The 22,112-nt window shown below is 39.6% G+C and overlaps 1 protein-coding gene across 1 annotated transcript in view; it reads left to right on the top strand.

Moving 5' to 3' along the window:
- Positions 1–21,169, top strand: part of LOC124606971 (cullin-4A) — a 109,492-nt gene extending 88,323 nt beyond the window's left edge. The window contains exons 13-14 of the mRNA XM_047139113.1: positions 17,917–18,069; positions 20,426–21,169. Coding sequence (XP_046995069.1) covers positions 17,917–18,069; positions 20,426–20,521 — 249 coding nt within the window. The 3' untranslated portion in view covers positions 20,522–21,169. The remainder of the gene's footprint in view (positions 1–17,916; positions 18,070–20,425) is intronic.
- Positions 21,170–22,112: the final 943 nt, after the last annotated feature.

Genomic DNA, 22,112 nt, shown 5'->3' with positions numbered 1-22,112 from the left:
TTTGACCTCATTGACGTAATTGCCAGTAGCTTACTGAATGCATAACGTACGGGTCTGGTAATCGTGAAGTCAGTCAGGTTCTTGTTATTAACAACTTCTTTGTTACTGTTATTTAAATTATATATCAATTATAAAATGGAAATGTTAATCAATAGATATTAAATTGTAATTTTTAATAAAACATCTTTTATTTTTAATTACTGATTGTATGAAAATTAATTAAAATTTGGTACAGACATGCAAAGTGCCATATTGTTAGATGAAAAAATTTTGTACAGTAATAATACTGTTCAGTATCTACAAATAAAACCTTATTTCACTTTCTGTTCAATGTTCCTCATTCTTATACAAAATTTGAATTAATTGTGAACACACACATTTTTCATGTGATTAATAATTAAAAATAAAAAGATATTATCTTTATTAAAGAACTGTGATTAAATATTTCCACTTGTTAATATATATGAAATTTAAATAGAGTGAAAAAAGTTGCTACTAGTGAGATTTGAACCAGTTACTTTACAATTTTATTTCTTTTTTTTCCTGAATTTTTGTGAGGGTTCTTTTTTGAAAATTAATGTCTGAGCACTGCGCTTTAAATGCTATGAGTATAAAGAAAATAGCAGATTGTCAATCTGTAAGTCCCCTTGTAAGTAATTACATTGTTCCAGGCTTCCAAGTTTTTGCACACTCATTAGCTTATGCTGATGATATTTTAGTGATATTGTACACTGATCTATGAACAGCAGCAGCAAGACTGAGTTAAAAGTTAATACTTTAAAATCACAGTACATGGTGATAGAGTGAGAACTTAGAAACTATGCCTCACTCCTTAAATAATCTTTTGCACTGCTGTCGATAACCAAGGAAGATGTGTGTTTTTATTCTGTAAAATTGTATTGCGCAAAAGTTTGTGTAACAGTTTGAGCTTGTAAATATGCGTGTAACAAATCTTATCGTTCGTCAGATAGTGCCAGCAAATTAATCTGCTAACAGATGGGAAGAAATTTATGAGGAATGCAATTGCAAAAAATACATGACGATAAATATAAATGGGCCAATAATTTCAAATATGAGGAACCATACTGTCAGAAACAGATCAAGCGAAGCAGAGATTAAAATTAGAATCCTGCTTGATAATAGATGCATGTGTTTTCTTGGCTAACTACTGAACTCTTCTGGAGTGTGTCAACAGGGCTCAAGTTGAGAATCTAGAAGACTTACATACTCTCTGTTGTTCTGTATCAATGTCACACTTGAGAAACATAAGAACTAAAACAGCTCTTTACTTTTGAGAGGTGGATCCTCAAGAAAACCTATGGTCTTATTAGCGACAGTGAATCTGAAGGGTGGACAGTTTTCCACCATGAAGCAGCCCAACATAGTAGAGATGGTTAAAGCAGTACCATAGAGCTGGGTTGACCAAATGGCTAGAATGAAAAAAACTAGTGGTCAAAGTTTTCTCTGGATGTGGACCAGATGTCGTAAGACGTATATGAAGATTTAGGAAGAGAGGATAGTGAAAAAGGCCTTTCAACTGCTGAATTCTGTGACAACTGGAAGAGGATTGCAGGAAATTAACTGGGATGGGGAACCTTAATCATTGACTCGTGTGGCCCCATGAGTCTGACCACTTAAGAATAAGAAAGAAGAAGGATACAATCAGTGTATAATTTTTTTATTATATATATATATATATATATATAATAGAGGGAAACATTCCACGTGGGAAAAATATATCTAAAAAGAAAGATGATGAAACTTACCAAACAAAAGCGCTGGCAGGTCGATAGACACACAAACAAACACAAACATACACACAAAATTCTAGCTTTCGCAACCAATGGTTGCCTCGTCAGGAAAGAGGGAAGGAGAAGGAAAGACAAAAGGATATGGGTTTTAAGGGAGAGGGTAAGGAGTCATTCCAATCCCGGGAGCGGAAAGACTTACCTTAGGGGGAAAAAAGGACAGGTATACACTCGCACACACACACGTATCCATCCACACATACACAGACACAAGCAGACATTTGTAAAGGCAAAGAGTTTGGGCATTTTTTGGGCAGAGATGTCAGTCGGGGCGGATGTACAGAGGCAAAGATGAAGTTGAAAGACAGGTGAGGTATGAGCGGCGGCAAATTGAAATTAGAAATTAGCGGAGATTGAGGCCTGGCGGATAGCGAGAAGAAAGGATATGCTGAAGGGCAAGTTCCCATCTCCGGAGTTCTGACAGGTTGGTGTTAGTGGGAAGTATCCAGATAACCCGGACGGTGTAACACTGTGCCAAGATGTGCTGGCCGTGCACCAAGGCATGTTTAGCCACAGGGTGATCCTCATTACCAACAAACACTGTCTGCCTGTGTCCATTCATGCGAATGGACAGTTTGTTGCTGGTCATTCCCACATAGAACGCTTCACAGCGTAGGCAGGTCAGTTGGTAAATCACGTGGGTGCTTTCACACGTGGCTCTGCCTTTGATCGTGTACACCTTCCGGGTTACAGGACTGGAATAGGTGGTGGTGGGAGGGTGCATGGGACAGGTTTTACACCGGGGGCGGTTACAGGGGTAGGAGCCAGAGGGTAGGGAAGGTGGTTTGGGGATTTCATAGGGATGAACTAAGAGGTTGCGAAGGTTAGGTGGGCGGCGGAAAGACACTCTTGGTGGAGTGGGGAGGATTTCATGTAGGATGGATCTCATTTCAGGGCAGGATTTGAGGAAGTCGTATCCCTGCTGGAGAGCCACATTCAGAATCTGATCCAGTCCCGGAAAGTATCCTGTCACAAGTGGGGCACTTTTGGGGTTCTTCTGTGGAAGGTTCCGGGTTTGAGGAGATGAGGATGTGGCTCTGGTTATTTGCTTCTGTACCAGGTCGGGAGGGTAGTTACGGGATGCAAAAGCTGTTTTCAGGTTGTTGGTGTAATGGTTCAAGGATTCCGGACTGGAGCAGATTCGTTTGCCACGAAGACCTAGGCTGTAGGGAAGGGACCGTTTGATGTGGAATGGGTGGCAGCTGTCATAATGGAGGTACTGTTGCTTGTTGGTGGGTTTAATGTGGACGGACGTGTGAAGCTGGCCATTGGACAGGTGGAGGTCAACGTCAAGGAAAGTGGCATGGGATTTGGAGTAGGACCAGGTGAATCTGATGGAACCAAAGGAGTTGAGGTTGGAGAGGAAATTCTGGAGTTCTTCTTCACTGTGAGTCCAGATCACGAAAATGTCATCAATAAATCTGTACCAAACTTCGGGTTGGCAGGCCTGGGTAACCAGGAAGGCTTCCTCTAAGCGACCCATGAATAGGTTGGCATACGAGGGGGCCATCCTGGTACCCATGGCTGTTCCCTTTAATTGTTGGTATGTCTGGCCTTCAAAAGTGAAGAAGTTGTGGGTCAGGATGAAGCTGGCTAAGGTAATGAGGAAAGAGGTTTTAGGTAGGGCGGCAGGTGATCGGCGTGAAAGGAAGTGCTCCATCGCAGCGAGGCCCTGGACATGCGGAATATTTGTGTATAAGGAAGTGGCATCAATGGTTACCGGGGGTAACAGACTGGGTAGGGATTCCAGGCGTTTGAGAAAGTGGTTGGTGTCTTTGATGAAGGATGGGAGACTGCATGTAATGGGTTGAAGGTGTTGATCTACGTAGGCAGAGATGCGTTCGGTGGGGGCTTGGTAACCAGCTACAATGGGACGGCCGGGATGATTGGGTTTGTGAATTTTGGGAAGAAGGTAGAAGGTAGGGGTGCGGGGTGTTGGTGGGGTCAGGAGGTTGATGGAGTCGGGTGAAAGGTTTTGTAGGGGGCCTAAGGTTCTGAGGATTCCTTGAAGCTCCGCCTGGACATCAGGAATGGGATTGCCTTGGCAAACTTTGTAAGTAGTGTTGTCTGAAAGCTGACGCAGTCCCTCAGCCACATACTCCCGACGATCAAGTACCACAGTTGTGGAACCCTTGTCCGCCGGAAGAATGACGATGGATCGGTCAGCCTTCAGATCACGGATAGCCTGGGCTTCAGCAGTGGTGATGTTGGGAGTAGGATTAAGGTTTTTTAAAAAGGATTGAGAGGCAAGGCTGGAAGTCAGAAATTCCTGGAAGGTTAGGAGAGGGTGATTTTGAGGAAGGGGAGGTGGGTCCCGCTGTGACGGAGGACGGAACTGTTCCAGGCATGGTTCAATTTGTATAGTGTCTTGGGGAGTTGGATCCTTAGGAGTAGGATTAGGATCATTTTTCTTCGTGGCAAAGTGATATTTCCAGCAGAGAGTACGGGTGTAGGACAGTAAATCTTTGACGAGGGCTGTTTGGTTGAATCTGGGAGTGGGGCTGAAGGTGAGGCCTTTGGATAGGACAGAGGTTTCGGTTTGGGATGCCATTGATGCCACTTCCTTATACACAAATATTCCGCATGTCCAGGGCCTCGCTGCGATGGAGCACTTCCTTTCACGCCGATCACCTGCCGCCCTACCTAAAACCTCTTTCCTCATTACCTTAGCCAGCTTCATCCTGACCCACAACTTCTTCACTTTTGAAGGCCAGACATACCAACAATTAAAGGGAACAGCCATGGGTACCAGGATGGCCCCCTCGTATGCCAACCTATTCATGGGTCGCTTAGAGGAAGCCTTCCTGGTTACCCAGGCCTGCCAACCCGAAGTTTGGTACAGATTTATTGATGACATTTTCGTGATCTGGACTCACAGTGAAGAAGAACTCCAGAATTTCCTCTCCAACCTCAACTCCTTTGGTTCCATCAGATTCACCTGGTCCTACTCCAAATCCCATGCCACTTTCCTTGACGTTGACCTCCACCTGTCCAATGGCCAGCTTCACACGTCCGTCCACATTAAACCCACCAACAAGCAACAGTACCTCCATTATGACAGCTGCCACCCATTCCACATCAAACGGTCCCTTCCCTACAGCCTAGGTCTTCGTGGCAAACGAATCTGCTCCAGTCCGGAATCCTTGAACCATTACACCAACAACCTGAAAACAGCTTTTGCATCCCGTAACTACCCTCCCGACCTGGTACAGAAGCAAATAACCAGAGCCACATCCTCATCTCCTCAAACCCGGAACCTTCCACAGAAGAACCCCAAAAGTGCCCCACTTGTGACAGGATACTTTCCGGGACTGGATCAGATTCTGAATGTGGCTCTCCAGCAGGGATACGACTTCCTCAAATCCTGCCCTGAAATGAGATCCATCCTACATGAAATCCTCCCCACTCCACCAAGAGTGTCTTTCCGCCGCCCACCTAACCTTCGCAACCTCTTAGTTCATCCCTATGAAATCCCCAAACCACCTTCCCTACCCTCTGGCTCCTACCCCTGTAACCGCCCCCGGTGTAAAACCTGTCCCATGCACCCTCCCACCACCACCTATTCCAGTCCTGTAACCCGGAAGGTGTACACGATCAAAGGCAGAGCCACGTGTGAAAGCACCCACGTGATTTACCAACTGACCTGCCTACACTGTGAAGCGTTCTATGTGGGAATGACCAGCAACAAACTGTCCATTCGCATGAATGGACACAGGCAGACAGTGTTTGTTGGTAATGAGGATCACCCTGTGGCTAAACATGCCTTGGTGCACGGCCAGCACATCTTGGCACAGTGTTACACCGTCCGGGTTATCTGGATACTTCCCACTAACACCAACCTGTCAGAACTCCGGAGATGGGAACTTGCCCTTCAGCATATCCTTTCTTCTCGCTATCCGCCAGGCCTCAATCTCCGCTAATTTCTAATTTCAATTTGCCGCCGCTCATACCTCACCTGTCTTTCAACTTCATCTTTGCCTCTGTACATCCGCCCCGACTGACATCTCTGCCCAAAAAATGCCCAAACTCTTTGCCTTTACAAATGTCTGCTTGTGTCTGTGTATGTGTGGATGGATACGTGTGTGTGTGCGAGTGTATACCTGTCCTTTTTTCCCCCTAAGGTAAGTCTTTCCGCTCCCGGGATTGGAATGACTCCTTACCCTCTCCCTTAAAACCCATATCCTTTTGTCTTTCCTTCTCCTTCCCTCTTTCCTGACGAGGCAACCATTGGTTGCGAAAGCTAGAATTTTGTGTGTATGTTTGTGTTTGTTTGTGTGTCTATCGACCTGCCAGCGCTTTTGTTTGGTAAGTTTCATCATCTTTATATATATATATATATATATATATATATATATATATATATATATATATATATATATATATATATTATTTTTTTTTTTTTCTGGAACCACAGTCATGGTAAATTTTTTTAATGGTGCTGCTGCCATTTGATTAATAACTATTATTTCATTGTTATATGATCAAGATTTCACCCTTAGCCCATTTTCAAGTATAAAAGCTTATTAATATGTCAAAAGACGTCAGACTGGTATGAAATAAGTCCTTGTTGAAAAAGCATATTTGGTCATACAGGCCAGATCTGTCATTAGTAAAGTGGGAATATCTCTAAAACACCTAAATATATTGCAGATTCTCATTGCTGCTCTCTGTAGCTCAGATGTGATTTGAGAACACTAAACAAGTATTATTGGTTAGCAGTTTCATGTAACAGATGTGCTATGGGGTCCAGAAAGGAAAGTCTTCAATATATTTATGCATTTTAGTGATGATCTCACTTCTAATAATGGCAAATCTGGCCCATATGACCAGATATGCTGTTTTGACAAGGACTTGTACCTCATACCAGTCTGATGTTTTATGACATACAAATAAGTTTTTATTCTTGAAAATGGCCTAAGGCCAAAATCCAGATCATATAAGAATAAAATAAAAATTATTACAGTCAAATGGCGGCAGCATCATTCAAAAAATAATTATCATATGTCATAGTAGCACTAAAAGTTCAGGAACTAGTTAAATGTGTACAGGCGTTCAATAATAGTCAAATAATATGAAAAAGGACGTAGTAAGGTAATCAGAGAGACAATGGAAAAATGAAGTCCAAATGGAATTAAAATAAGGACATACATTTCATTACAGACTAAAGAGGAAAATCAGGTATAGGCTTAATTATAGAGACCTCCCCCACCCCCACCCCCAAACCTATATATAGTCTCGAATCATCTCTCTCTTTCATTTTCACAGTTTTCTCTTTGTTTTGCTTCTGCTGCTTCTACCTCTATCCATCCCTCTTTTTTCATGCCACTCTCTCTCACTGACCATCGGTATCTCCTCTCTCTTTGTCTCCCACTGCCATTTTCTCATTTTCTTGGGCCAGCTCTCTTCCTCTCCTGTCACTGTCTCACTGCTACTCTCTTTCAGCACAACTTGAAGATTTAGACAACTAGTTCCTCTATTTTTTTGATCAGTGTTTTAAAGAGGAACACATTTGCCTGTTTGGTGCTCCAACAGGAGCATATTTTGGCTGGTTCCCTTCTTTTCCAAGTTACAGCAGTGTGTGCTGCTTGTATGTAACTAATTTTATTCATCAGTAAAGTTTTGACAGTTAATTTATTTACTTCAGTTTTTTGGGGTTTTCGAAGGAACTGCCCAAGAACAGTTGGTTCTTTTATAAACCACTTGAGGTCTGCTGTAGACCACGTCTAGTGCAAAATATCCATCCGATTTGCTCAATATGCCTGTGATGGAGGAAGTTTGTAATAGTTAAATGTTGACCCTGTACTGTACGGTACCTACAGTAAGCCCGTTCTTCTGATAGGTACATAAGTGATCACCAGGTCAAAAACTGCCCAAAACACTTGACCCTTTATCTCTGTGATCAGTAGAACCCGTGATACAAGCCCTGAAAAATGGTAATTTTTAGTGGTACCATGTACTGTCATGCACAGACTGATATTGAGATTTGGTGAGCCAGTGAAAGTGCAATAGGATAAAGATAGGAGTGTGCACAGCATACTCATGATGAGGATGTCGGAGAAAGTTCAACACTTTGTGACAAAGAATGTTAAAATAAACTTCCAACTTCATGTTTATGGTAACCTGAATGATTGGGACACAGTACAGGTATGATACATGTCCCACAAAACATCACAGAACCATCATTGGCCTGCAGTATAACGTCCATGCACAGCAGATTAAATGTCTTATTGAGCCATTGGTGCAGTCATTGCCTTGCATCATTCGTAAAGAGGAAAAATTGTGGCTCATCAGGCCAAACTACACATCTCCAGACTGCTAGTGTCCATTTTTTATGTTGTTTGGCCTGTTGATGATGTGCAGTTTTATTAACCACTGTGAGTAATGGCCATTTGTAAGATGCCAGTCTCCAAATGTCCATTGCAGGCAGTTCCATTCACACTGTTCTCTCAGAATCTGCTTGAGGTGGACCAGCTTTCCATTGACAGAACCAATTGCTGTTGGGTCTGAAACTGTAATAGAAAAGGTGTGAAACTTTGCCATCCCCAGTCAGTTAGGATCTTTTAACGACTTTGTTACATGGCTTGTGAGTGAATGGTACACAAACAAATTGGGCAGCTTCATTCATGATCTGATCATGGGCACATCCAAATACACCACCACCTTTCTGCCATTCTGTTTTGACTCTATGTTGACCCACTATACTGCACTAATTCTATCCACCCAACTGACTCTCACATTACTCATCAGTCCTGTGACTAAGGTAAGTGAGAGTGTCATACGATTGCCTCCACTTCTACACAATCTACACCACTACAAAGCCACCAGTGTGCTGTTTCAGCCTAGCACTTTTTTTTTACATTAGTGGAATTGCTGAGACATGATACTTATCTGTAACACTTTATTCTGGAACAAAATAGAAACTACTTTTGTCTAGGAGGAAATGGACTAAAATTTATATTTTATCAGACAGCAATGTAATTGCACAGGAAATGATGATCGTAAGCCTTTTTCAAACTCCAAGTGATCATAGACTTGTAACATGGATAGTAAAAGTGGGTAATAACCTTAAAACAAAGTCTTATTATACAGGAAGTAAGTGAGAAATCTAGATTATGAGCACTTGTTGAAGAATTGGGATATACACGGGATGAAATTAAACAAAATCCTCAGCGTTTTAGAAAATGAAGATGATGTGGCCATATGGAAAAAGGGCAATTATTTAAGAAAGATTATTAGGCAAACACCAGTAATTGCAGGTGTGAAAAGAGAAAAGTAAATGAACATACGAAACAGACTGAGACAACTGTTAAAGAATAGGGAAAAATTTCAAGAATATGATAAATGTTAAATGAATTAAATAGACGGAATTGAAATGACTGAATCGATTGTAGTCAAATCATCAAAATATACAGTGACATGAAGCAGCATCAGTGCTAACCATTCAGATATGCTGAACCTGCAGTGTAAAGTATATGAGAACTGAAAATCTGTGCCAGACTGGGACTCAAACCCAACAATCTACTTTCCGCATTCAAGAAAATGATAAATGTTAAATGAATTAAATAGACGCAATTGAAATGACTGAATCGATTGTAGTCAAATCATCGAAATATACAGTGACATGAAGCAGCATCAGTGCTAACCATTCAGATATGCTGAACCTGCAGTGTAAAGTATATGAGAACTGAAAATCTGTGCCAGACTGGGACTCAGACCCAACAATCTACTTTCCGCAAGCAGTAGATTTAACCATTGAACTATCAGTGCCTTCCTCCAAGCCTGATGCTAACTTTCTTTATTACTGATATTTCTACTTATGATTTCTGAACCCAACTACCAGAGGTTCTCCTACAAAGTATGTGACAATAGTACCACTGGGGTACAGAATAGATGGAGGACAGTATCCTACCCTGCCACAGGTGGTGTATATAAAATGAATTAAATACACCAAAACGAAATAAATGGATCATTGGGGATGAAATCAGTTGTGTTGCAATGACATGAAAGTCTATCTTTTCAAATTAATTGTGTTTTATTATCTGTTGGAAACCAATCCATTTGTTTGGTGCACATCCCACCTAACTCCATTTCATATTCATTATCTTCATAATTATATCTTCCGCTCCAGTCTGTTAGATGTTCTTTTGTTCACTTCATACCTACATCATATTTAGCAATATTATTGTTACATTCCACCCTGGGTTTTCCATTGCTATAACATCTTCAGCTGTTTCTAAAAGTTGTGTTGTTGTGTTCTTTAGACTGAAGACTGGTTTGATGCAGCTGTCCATACTACTCTATCATGTGCAAGCCTCTTCATCCCTGAGTAACTACTGCAACTTCTTACTGAATTAGTCTTTTAGTCTCCCTCTGTGATTGTTATCCCCCACACTTCCCTCCAGCACTAAACTGGTAATCCCTTGACGTCACGGAATGTGTCCTACCAGCCGATCCCTTCTTCTAGTCAGGTTGTGCCACAGGTTGCCTTTCTGCCGTATTCCCCCGTCATTAGTTACATGATCAGCCCATCTAATCTTCAGCATTCTAGTGTAGCACCACATTTCAGAAGCTTCTATTTTATTCTTCTCTAAACTAGTTATCATCCAAGTTCCACTTTCATGCATGTCTACACTCCATACAAATACTCTCAGAAATGACACTTAAACCTATACTCGATGTTAACAAATTTCTCTTCTTTAGAAATGCTTTTCTTGCCATTGCCAGTCTGCATTTTATATACTCTTTTGTTCGGCCATCATGTTATTTTGCAGACCAAATAGCAAAACTCATCTGCTACTTTAAGTATCTCATTTCTTATCTGATTCTTTTGGTATCACCATGATTTGATTCAACTACTTTCCATTATCCTCTTTTGCTTTTGTGATGCTCATCTTATATCCTTCCAAGACAGTGCCCATTTCATTCAATTGCCCTTCCACGTACTTTGCTGTCCCCAACATAATTACAATGTCAGTAAACCTCAGTCTTTATTTCTTCTCCCTGATCTTTAATTACTACTGCAAATTTTTCCTTGGTTCCCTTTACTGCTTGTTCAATGTACTGATTGTATAAAATTAGGGATAGTCTTCAACCCTCTCTCATTCACTTCTCAACCACTGCCTCTCTTTTCACACCCCTTGTCTCTTATATATGCCATCTGGTTTCTGGTTTCTGTACAAGTTGTAAATAGCCTTCTGCTCCCTTTATTTTACCCCTGCTACCTTCAGAATTTCAAAGAAAGTATTCCAGTCAACATTGTCAAAGGCTTTCGCTGGATCTAAAAATGCTATAAACGTAGGTTTGCCTTTCCTTAAGCTATCTTCTGTATGAGAAGTCGGAGAGTCAGTATTGCCTTGCATGTTCCTGCATTTCTCCGGAATCCAAACTGATCTTCCCCAAGGTCGGCTTCTAACAGTTTTTCCATTCTTCTGTGAAGAATTCATGATAGTATTTTGCAACCATGATTCATTAAACTGGCAGTTCAGTAAATTTCACACTTGTCAGCAACTACTTTCTTTGGAATAGGAATCTTCTTGAAGTCTGAGGGAATTTCGCCTGTCTCATACATGTTATTTAGCAAATAGAAGAGTATTGTCGTGGCTGGTTCTCCAAAGGCTATCAATACAGTAGTTCTAATGAAATGTTGTATACTCCTAGGACCTTGTTTTGACTTAGGTCTTTCAATGCCTTGTCAAATTCTTCATGCAGTATCATATGTCCCATCTTACCTCCATCTGTGTCCTCTTTCATTGCTATAATATTGCCTTCAAGTAAATTTCCCCTGTATAGATCCTCTATGTACTCCTTCCACCTTTCAGCTTTCCCTTCTTTGCATAGTACTGGTTCTCCATCTGAGCTCTTGATATTCATACAGGTGGTTCTCTTATCTCCAGAAGCCTCTTAAACACGCCTGTAGGCAGTATCTTTCTTTCCCCTAGTGATATGTGCTTCGAAATCCCTACATTTGTCCACTAGCCGTTCCTGATTAGCCATTTTGCTCTTCCTGTCACTCTCATTTTTTAAATGTTTATATTCTCTTTCACCTGCTTCATTCACTGCAGTTTTATATTTTCTCCTTTCATCAATTAAATTCAGTATCTCTGTGTTACCCAAAGATTTCTAATAGCCCTCATCTTTTTATCTACTTGATCCTCTGCTGCCTTCACCATTTCATCTCTCAAAGGTACCCATTCTTCTTCTACCATATTCCTTTCCCCTGTTCTTGTCAATCATTCTGTAATGCTGCTCCTGAAACACTCTACAACTCTCTGTTCTTTCAGTTTATTCGGGTCCCATCTCCTTAAATTCCTGCCATTTTGCAAATTCTTCAGTTTTAATCTACAGCTCATAACCAGTAAACTGGTCAGAGTCCACATCTGCCCCTGGAAATGTCTTACAGTTTAAAATCTGGTTCCAAAATCTCTGTCTTACCATTATATAATCAGTCTGAAACCTGCCAGTGTTTCCAGGTCTCTGCCACATGTACAACCTTCGTTCGTTACTCTTAAACCAAGTGTTAGTGATGATTAAATTATGCTCTGTTCAAAATTCTACCAGGCGGCTTCATCTTTCATTCCTTTCCCCCAGTCCATATTCACCTACTATTTTTCCTTCTGTCCCTTTTCCTACTGTTACTGTGGCGAGTGTGGGCTTTATGTCTTGTCTTGGTTACAGTAATACATTCAGTATGCTGTTCGTAGTAGATTCTTCACATTCCTATTTTCTTATTCATTATTAAACATACTCCTGCATTACCCCTGTATGATTTTGTATTTATTACCCTTTATTCAGCTGATCTGAGGTCGTGTTCCTCCTACCATTGAACCTCATTAACTCCCACTGTATCTAACTTTAACCTATCCATCTCCATTTTTAAATTTTCTAATCTACCTGCTTGATTAAGAGCTCTGACATTCCATGCTCTGATCCATAGAATGCTACTTTTGTTTCTCATAACAACAACAACAAAAACAACAACAACATCCTCCTGGGTAGTCTCTGCTCGGGGAACTATTTTACCTCAGGAATATTTTACCCAAGAGGATGCCGTCGTCATTTGGCCGTACAGTAGTGCTGCATGCCCTCAGGAAAAAATTATGGCTGTAGTTCCTCCCTTGCTTTCAGCTTGTGGTTGCACCTACGGTACATCGGTACATATCGAAGAGGCATGCAAGCCTCCCCGCCGACTGCAAGGCCCATGGTTTGTGGGAGGCATTATATAAGTACCTCTCTTAATTGCTACCTTTTTTATACATAAAATTCATTTTCTAAGATGCTAAGCTTTTTTCCTTAATTTAATCTGGTATATCCTCCTCTTTGTATACAGTAATAAGCCAAAAATTGTGACCACTATCTACCACTAGAATGAGTACCACTTGGTGACATTGCAAACATGTGACATGGAAAAGGAAAGTATGTAAGTTGAGCAGAGACAAATAGGAAATCATTCCAGTGATATTATGGGTTGCAAATGGGAAAATCCACTGACATACAAGAGACTTGGACAGAGGACAAATTTTTATAGCTCAGTCCCAGTAATGATATTTCTCGGAAACAGCAAAGCTAGTCGGTTGTTCCTGAGCTAATGTTGTGAGCACCTATGGAATGTGGTTGAAATCAAACAGTGGAAAATCCAGGATGAAATGTAACAATATTGTGAAAAGGAAAGTTGCTACTCACCATATAGCGGAGATGCTGAGCCGCAGATAGACACAACAAAAAGACTGTCACAAATATAGATTTCAGCCCATAAGGCCTTCGTTATAATTAGACGGCAAACACACGCATACACACTCACGTAAATGCAACTCACACTCACGACAGCGGTCTCAGGCAACTGAGGCAACACTGCGAGCACAGTACCAGCGCATGATGGGAATGGTGACTAGGTGGGGGTAAGGAGAATGCAGGTGTGGGCAGGGGGAGGGATAGTAAGGTAGGTGTGGCAGACAGTGTCATGCTGTTGGGGAGGGTGGAAGGATGAGGTGGAAAGATGGCAGGGCAGCTGTGTGCAGTCTGGAGGTTAGACGAAGGGAGCAGAGAGGTGGGGAGGGGGAATAGCAGAATAGGAGAGAAGTAAAAAGACTGTGTGCAATGGAGGATGAGGGCTGTGTAGTGCTGGAATGGGAACAGGGAAGGGGCTGGATGGGAGAGGACAATGACTAACGAAGGTTAAGGCTAGGAGGGTTACAGGAAAGTAGGATATATTGCAGGGAAAGTTCCCACCTGTGCAATTCAGAAAAGCTGGTGTTGGTGGGAAGGATCAATATGGCACAGGCTGTGAAGCAGCAGCTCAGACTGTGGTTGAAAGATGATGAAGCCACAAATAGACAGCAAGGTGTTGGACATCCATGAGTCATCACAAGAAGTGGACGTCAGAGGTTTGTCCACTCTGTAAAGCAAGATAGGCAGCAATCAGGGCGCATCTGACAACGTAGTAAATTGCTGGTGTTGGCAAAAGTGTTGCGGAGCATATTGGTCAGCACACGTTATTGAATGTGGGGCGGGGCTCCTCAGCTGACAACCCATACATGTTTTTATGTTCATCTGATGACATCGTCAGTTATAATTGCAGTGGGCACAGGATCATCAAATTTGGTTGTGTATCAGTGAAAAGACATCTTCTGGTCAAGTAAACAACGTTTATTGTTATGTTAGCTTGATGGTTGCTCCTAGATATGCCACCATACAAGCAAGTGGTAGCTCAAAACATACACTATGTGGAAGATCAGCATATTGTACATTGGTGTCCTGAGCACTTATTTTCGTACCTATGTTTTTATAATACTGTTGACTGTCTGATTTTATAGTTAATATAATGGAAGGAAACATTCCACGTGGGAAAAATTATATATAAAAACAAAGATGAGGTGACTTACCGAACAAAAGCGCTGGCAGGTCGATAGACACACAAACAAACACAAACATACACACAAAATTCAAGCTTTCGCAACAAACTGTTGCCTCATCAGGAAAGAGGGAAGGAGAGGGGAAGACGAAAGGAAGTGGGTTTTAAGGGAGAGGGTAAGGAGTCATTCCAATCCCGGGAGCGGAAAGACTTACCTTAGGGGGAAAAAAGGACAGGTATACACTCGCACACACGCACATATCCATCCACACATACAGACACAAGCAGACATTGAAATATGTCTGCTTGTGTCTGTATGTGTGGATGGATATGTGCGTGTGTGCGAGTGTATACCTGTCCTTTTTTCCCCCTAAGGTAAGTCTTTCCGCTCCCGGGATTGGAATGACTCCTTACCCTCTCCCTTAAAACCCACTTCCTTTCGTCTTCCCCTCTCCTTCCCTCTTTCCTGATGAGGCAACAGTTTGTTGCGAAAGCTTGAATTTTGTGTGTATGTTTGTGTTTGTTTGTGTGTCTATCGACCTGCCAGCGCTTTTGTTCGGTAAGTCACCTCATCTTTGTTTTTATATATGATTTTATAGTTACATAAATAAACACTCTGTTGAAGTGATGAGCTTGCACTTCTTACTTTCTCAACTCGAAGGTGCCACAGGTTCAGGCCAGTGCGAGCAGTATTATAATAAGTGTGACTTTCACCTGGACCTCCACTTGAGCTGGGATAGTAACTGAAGGCACCACAACATCTGTGGACTATGTGAACATTACTGCAGAATACCTGCCTCCCTTCAAACTGATGACTTCCATAAAGGCAAATGGCATATTCCTGTAGGATAAATGTCCTTGTCACAAGACGAAAGACTTCCTACATTCGTTTGAGGAACTTGATAGTGAACTGGTGCTGATGTCTTAGCCACCAGATTTGTTTAATCTGAATCCAATGTAGTGCATCTGGCATGCTGTTGAGTGCCAGCTCCATTGCTGCAAACTACTGGCCTGTAATTTACAGAAATTGTATGACATGTTGTAGAGATGTAGTGCCACATATCTCCAGAAACCTACCACTAACTAATCAAATACATGTCACATAGAATTGTTGCTGTATTGTGTTTCAGAGGTGGGCCAACATGTTATTAAGCTGGTGGTTGTTTTGTGCTCACCAGCATGTACAAATTCTCATAATGTACAATTTGTACTTCTTGTCTAGTGAGATCATTTCCGTGTCCATTCTGTCTTTGGTTTCTTCTGGATAATGTTTATAGAATATATTGTCCTTCTTGGCGAAAACTACTGACTTAAGATTGCTGTCATTTCTAGTGTAAAATCTGGTTCCTCACTACATAATAATTTGTAGTTTTTGTGTTACTTCAGTATTAAAATCTACCATATTATTTTGTGTTGGAACTTGCTGTCATTTATCAGCCTCTTTAACTCTGTGTATTGGTTATAATGATATTGAGAGAAAAGGAACTACTCAGGAAAAAAATAGTAAGATTGCTCTTGACACAGAGTCATGGAAGACAGTAGAATGTGCAAGTAAAATATTTGCTGATATATTCATTAGTTATTTTTCTCAGATCCTGTCCTGTTGTCTCTTTCTGACAATGAAATCTGGGTGACTTTTATGTTTGTACCCTGAACAGCATCACTTCCTTCAACCTTACTTTCATCTCCTTCCTTCACTAAAAAAATTGTGACAACAGTAACATGGTTGAGTTATTTGTACATTCTACAGGAAAAAAAGGTGTCATCACCAGTTTGTTTCAGTATATATTCTAAGATTGCCACTATTCACAAATAATTCTAATATCCACTCAAATATCCTGAAATTGTTTACTGGAATTTTTTGAGAGGGTAGCCATCTTAGTGCCATTACTAGTGATTTAATGATAAAGGTTTGAATAAAGGTGGTGATGGAAGTTGGAGGGTGCCTAGCTGAAACTTGCTTCCAAATTTTTGGTGAAGGCTTCTTGAGAGCAATAGGCATTTATTGAGATAAGGAAAAAGAGAGCTAAGACTTACATTGATTTCCCTGCCTTGACCCTGAAAAGTCACATTTCCTCCTCCAGGCCAAAAGCCTGCAGTGGTGAGGCCAGTATTACGCTATCAAATTTCTTTGTCCAATATCTTTGTCAAAGAAATTTGATGGTGTAACAGGGAACTTTGTCAAGTGACATCAAATATTTTATCAAATCTAGGGCCTCGCTGTAGATTTGTTCAAAGAAGTCGCTTGTCTTCTGTTCACTGCAATGTGACATATTACCACGTGGAGCGCTAGCATCGCTGCAGCGTTCTAACATCTGTAGTGTTTTTAGAAACATTGCCAGTAAATACAATTGGTGTGCACCTAAACTACAAAATTAATAGTGATGTACGAAACTGATGAGGCGCATTACAACGTGAGGCACCCTGAATACAAAATTAATGATTGGAGATCTGACCTGACCTGACCTGACCTAGCCTACCTTAACCTAACTCTCTCCTGTAGCAAGGAATCGGAGTGTTACAGTGAGCCTGTCTTCTGCAGATATAGCAGTTCTTAAATGAGTATTGTGCTTTGTGATATGAGGATACACTTCACTGAGCACATCCAGAGATGTGTGCTCATCCATTCTTAAGTAATTGATGTACGACTTGACATCCTCCACGCTCACGTAACAAGTTTTGTTGAATGATTTTATCATGTTGTTGTAAAACCCGCAGCTTAACCCAGGTGTTTCCTTTTTTCCCCCAGCTTCTCTTCCGCATGTGCACACAGTGCAGTTGTGATACATGCAACTGCTGTGGTCAATGACTGTTGTTGTTGTTGTTGTTGTTGTTGTCAGCTATCTTGAACTTTGACGAAAAATATGATCACGGTGTAATACCCCTTTTTAGCGCTACGTCAAAGATCTTTGTCAAATATATTTGACGAATATTTGATTACATCTTTGATAAAATCTTCGACAAAGAAATTTGATAATGTAATAGCGGCCTGACCTGTGTGTTGCCACCAACTAGCTGTCCTCAAAAAGACTTTCTTCACATCTCTGTAATTGATTTTACTTGTAATTCCTGTAATAAAATAGAAAGTGGGTAATTTGCATGAGAAAGATAAAACTGTGATGATGGAAATTGGCATTTCTGTTTTAGTACTAATGTTAGAATTTGCTGTAAATAAATGGTGAATAATATAATAAATGTAGCTTGTGTGTAATATTTACTGTTTGGTAAGAAGGAACTGATCTTAAATGTTACCTTTTGCAGACTGAAGAACAGAAGGCCACAGAAGAACGTGTTTTCCAGGACAGACAATATCAGATTGATGCTGCTATTGTTAGGATAATGAAGATGCGAAAAACACTCAGCCATAATTTGCTCATCAGTGAGTTATACAATCAGCTAAAGTTCCCAGTGAAGGTAAATGCTGCCAAATAAATTACATATGTATTTTCTAAATTTTAGTTGACTGTTTACACATCAGTTTTGTAATTGCTCCCAACTTAAAAAACTAGAAGTCTAATTATGCTGGGATCATTGTAAGTATAAAAAATTGCTGCAGGCTCGCAATGTTTATTTATCTAAATTATCTAGAACATAATGTGTTTTGGGAAATAATTGCAATTTTAAAGTGTGTTTTTACTGAGTAACCATTTCACAAATGTGCCACTGCTACATTGTTCAGATAACTTTAGAAAAATTGATCACCTTGTTATACTTTGCCCAATCTCATAAAGAGTGGTTTCTTCAAACTGTGAGCATAACTATGATTTTCAATTGTACTAATATTCTTGTTCATGAGAAAATTTATTTTAATGAGTTGCTGTCCTCTCTCTTCGTAACAGTAGATGCTGGTTGTAGAATGGCTGTTCCACGTGCCCTGCTGTGTATCCCTCCTTATGTAACCTCCTTGCCTACAACTTGGACATGATGAAAAGACACAGAATTTACAAAGGTTTATTTATATTTGATCCATCCTCTTTCAGAAAACATCACACAAAAATATGAAGTTTTTAAGTAATTGGGCTTGCTGTTCTTTTTGCAGGATTGGGTTCTTTTTGAACTTTTAATAAGGTAATGCGTTTAAGTTAGCCACTCAAGTATCAACGCATTTCTTCTAAATATGAAACGTTGTTGACACTAGGTCTTCTGTCTGACCACTATAGGAAAAAAATGCACAGGTATCCCAGTTTGTAATGAAAATATGGCACACAAATGACACGTAAACTACGCAGTATTGTTCCAAATGCTATATTTTCCTATGACCAGATTATTTAGGGTGAAGAAGAGACAGTTACCAAACACTATCATTATTACTGAAAGTATGCGACAAGCCAAGATATGAAAGATATATCAAACATAAATATGTCTTGAATGTTTCACCAGAATATGGGCAGGCTTTTAGAATAAAGAGGAGGATACTTAACTTCCACATGTAGAGAGTAGAAAGCATTGGGAATTTGTGTGGATAAGCTCCATTTATTAAAATATTCTCTGGATATTACAAAATCTAAAAGGAAGTGCCTCAGTTACAGACTTAGTTCAAACAACTGCACAAATTACACAGAGATCCTAATACTTTGCACACATTGTTCAGGCATTAAGTATTAGAGTATTTTGTGCTATTCAGTGTTTTAAGGTCTTTTTAATTTAAGAACAACACATAAATTCAATGGGCCTTATATGAATTAACAAAATTAGTACACAAAAATAGCAAATTAAGGAAATTTAGATCAAGCAGGAATTCGCTTTCCTTTCGTACAGTGAATTAATAATCTCTGGAAACTCAGAAAATAGAAAAAATTTTTAATAGGACAAAAGCAGACTGTGGGAATGTTTTGCATGGTTAATGAAAGGACATTTTACACAAATATTTATCATAACCTCTGCAAGCCATTTTACAGTGTTTGGTTACTTTGGAAACCATTATAATTTCTTTAATTCCCTGTTCAGTTATGAATGGTGTGTGGAAATACAGTTGGTAACTCTGTATTATCTCAAATTTCTCTCTCTCTCTCTCTCTCTCTCTCTCTCTCTCTCTCTCTTTTTTCATGGTTCATGTAAGTTTTATGCGGGATGAAATAGGTAGTCCTATTGTTTTTGGAACGTATGTGCTTAGAATGAAACTTCTCTTGTAGCATTTCTCTCCGGATTTTGATGAGAATCTCTGCGATTCTCTCACACTTGCTAAACAAATCTGTAACAACACATGCAGCTTGTAATTGAATGTTGTGCGTTAATCCACCTGCTAAGGGCCTCAGACTATGAGCAATGCTCAAGAATTGCTCAAGTGCAGATTTTATTAGCTACTTCTTTCTTGGATGACCACTTGTGAATATTTACACTCAAGGATTTTTATAGCAACCAACAGAAACCTGTTTAGTGATACCTGATAAAGAATATGAACATAATTTTCATTCTGTCAGATATGTACTTGTAGAAAAATATGTACTTTTAGGACATCTCTGGGGGGTAACACACGCTGGAACAAGGTTCTTTTATCAGCTGTTACTCAGGAACTGCAAGATTGTTAATGTCTTGTTCAGAAACAGCTTCAAATCATTTTTTTGTTGAAATGTTTTTGTACAAAGTAAATTGATTTATAGACGTATTATCTTTAGAAATGCCTTGTAATCAGAGTAATTGAAAAACAATACTTCTTGTCAAGAGGCCATTATCAATACACATTCATGGATCTGTTTAATTAAATTTTTCTTTCTTTCCTGTAAGTATACCGTGGTAAACAAAGATCTCACATCTTGTTGTTTCTTTTCAGCCTGCTGATCTGAAGAAACGTATTGAATCTTTAATTGACAGAGACTACATGGAGCGTGATAAGGACAATCCTAATCAGTACAATTATGTTGCATAAAATACAAAAGACTGTTTGAAACAGTAACTTGCAAGTGGATTCTCAAAAACCTGAAAACTAACTCTTAGAATGCAGTTTGTGTAAAATAAATTATGATTGCAATGGAAGTAATTCAGGTTTACAAAACTGTACATTTGCAGGAAACACGAATGTGGTTGTGTGTGTAAAAATGTGAAGATTTAAATGTATTTACTTTTTATTTTAGAAGGCCACACTTGTGGCGTGTGTGTGTGTGTGTGTGTGTGTGTGTGTGTGTGTGTAGACACACATGTGAGACTTTAAATGAAGTGAAGTCATAATGCATAAGATTTGAATAAAAACCACTGAAGAAGCTGTTTTTAAAACTTTGTTATTATTTATACAATAACACTGTATCACGGTATTCTATAATATGAGAGTTACCTTTTGTTAATTGATTGTACATTGAACTGAAACTCGTCCATACTATGTAGAGGAAGGAAAGAATGTTTCACAGATGAGTAATTCTGTGTGCTGATGGAGTATATATTTGTAGATAATGTAAAATTCCCATACACTGACACATATTTTACATTCAAATGACTGTAGCTGATAGATACCTAGGAATGTAATAATATAATTTTCACCTTTCCAAAACAAAATAAAGTCTTGTAAAATATATAACTGTAAGTGAGATTTTGTCACATACATACATGATCCATCTTGATCTCAGACAAAAAGATAATTTGCAAAAACATTAGAGAAATATTAATCTTTATAATATATTACACAAAAAAGATACAGATATGGGTGTGCACAATTTTATCTATTTTCTCTGCTATATTTCTAACACTCCCATTGAAATTAGAAGAAGAAAAAGAACTTCAAAAAATTTTTTTTTCTCAGATGGAAGACTTATTGAAACTGAATTATAATTTAGTGTGCAATAATTCAGCACATGTAAACATTTATTAACATTTCGCTATCACAAATCAGGATGGTCAGATAATTAACATAACTCCTGATCAATGAACTAGAGTCAAGCCATCAATTAATGGAAGGAAAAAAGGTAAACAGCTTTGGCCATATTGGGTATTTGCGAAAGTTCTATTGTATACATTTACGTACACACACGTTCTTGACATAACATCTTGCAGACCACTTACAACGTTACAGTCTTGTTCCTGCAAATTTTCTGTCATCTGCTTGCTTTCAGTTAGGTTGCCACCTTGGGTCTTTACATGATGGGAGCCAGCAAAGTTCTTCATTGGTTCATGCAAGAGAACCACATACAAACATGCAGTCATTTGACCATAGGACAGACTCCCTTATGGACGACATTGAAATTAAGCATACCTGGAATAAAGAAGCAACTTAAAGATATGAACACAAATAAATAACCAGGTCCGGATGGAATCCCAGTTTGATTTTACAAAGACTTCTCTATAGTATTGGCACCTTACCTAGCTTGCATTTATCATAAATCTCTCACCCAGCACAAAGTCTCATGCAACTGGAAAAAAGTACATGTGAAAGAATGGACCCGCAAAATTAAAGACCAATATCCCGAACTCATGTTTGCTGCAGAGTCCTTGAACACATTCTTAGTTTGAGTGCAATAAACTTTCTTGAG

Source organism: Schistocerca americana, chromosome 1 (genome assembly GCF_021461395.2).
Source record: "Schistocerca americana isolate TAMUIC-IGC-003095 chromosome 1, iqSchAmer2.1, whole genome shotgun sequence".
Classification (NCBI taxonomy): Eukaryota; Metazoa; Arthropoda; class Insecta; order Orthoptera; family Acrididae; genus Schistocerca; species Schistocerca americana.
The sequence above is the reverse complement of the archived record's forward strand: the minus strand, read 5'-3'. Positions and strand labels throughout refer to the sequence as shown.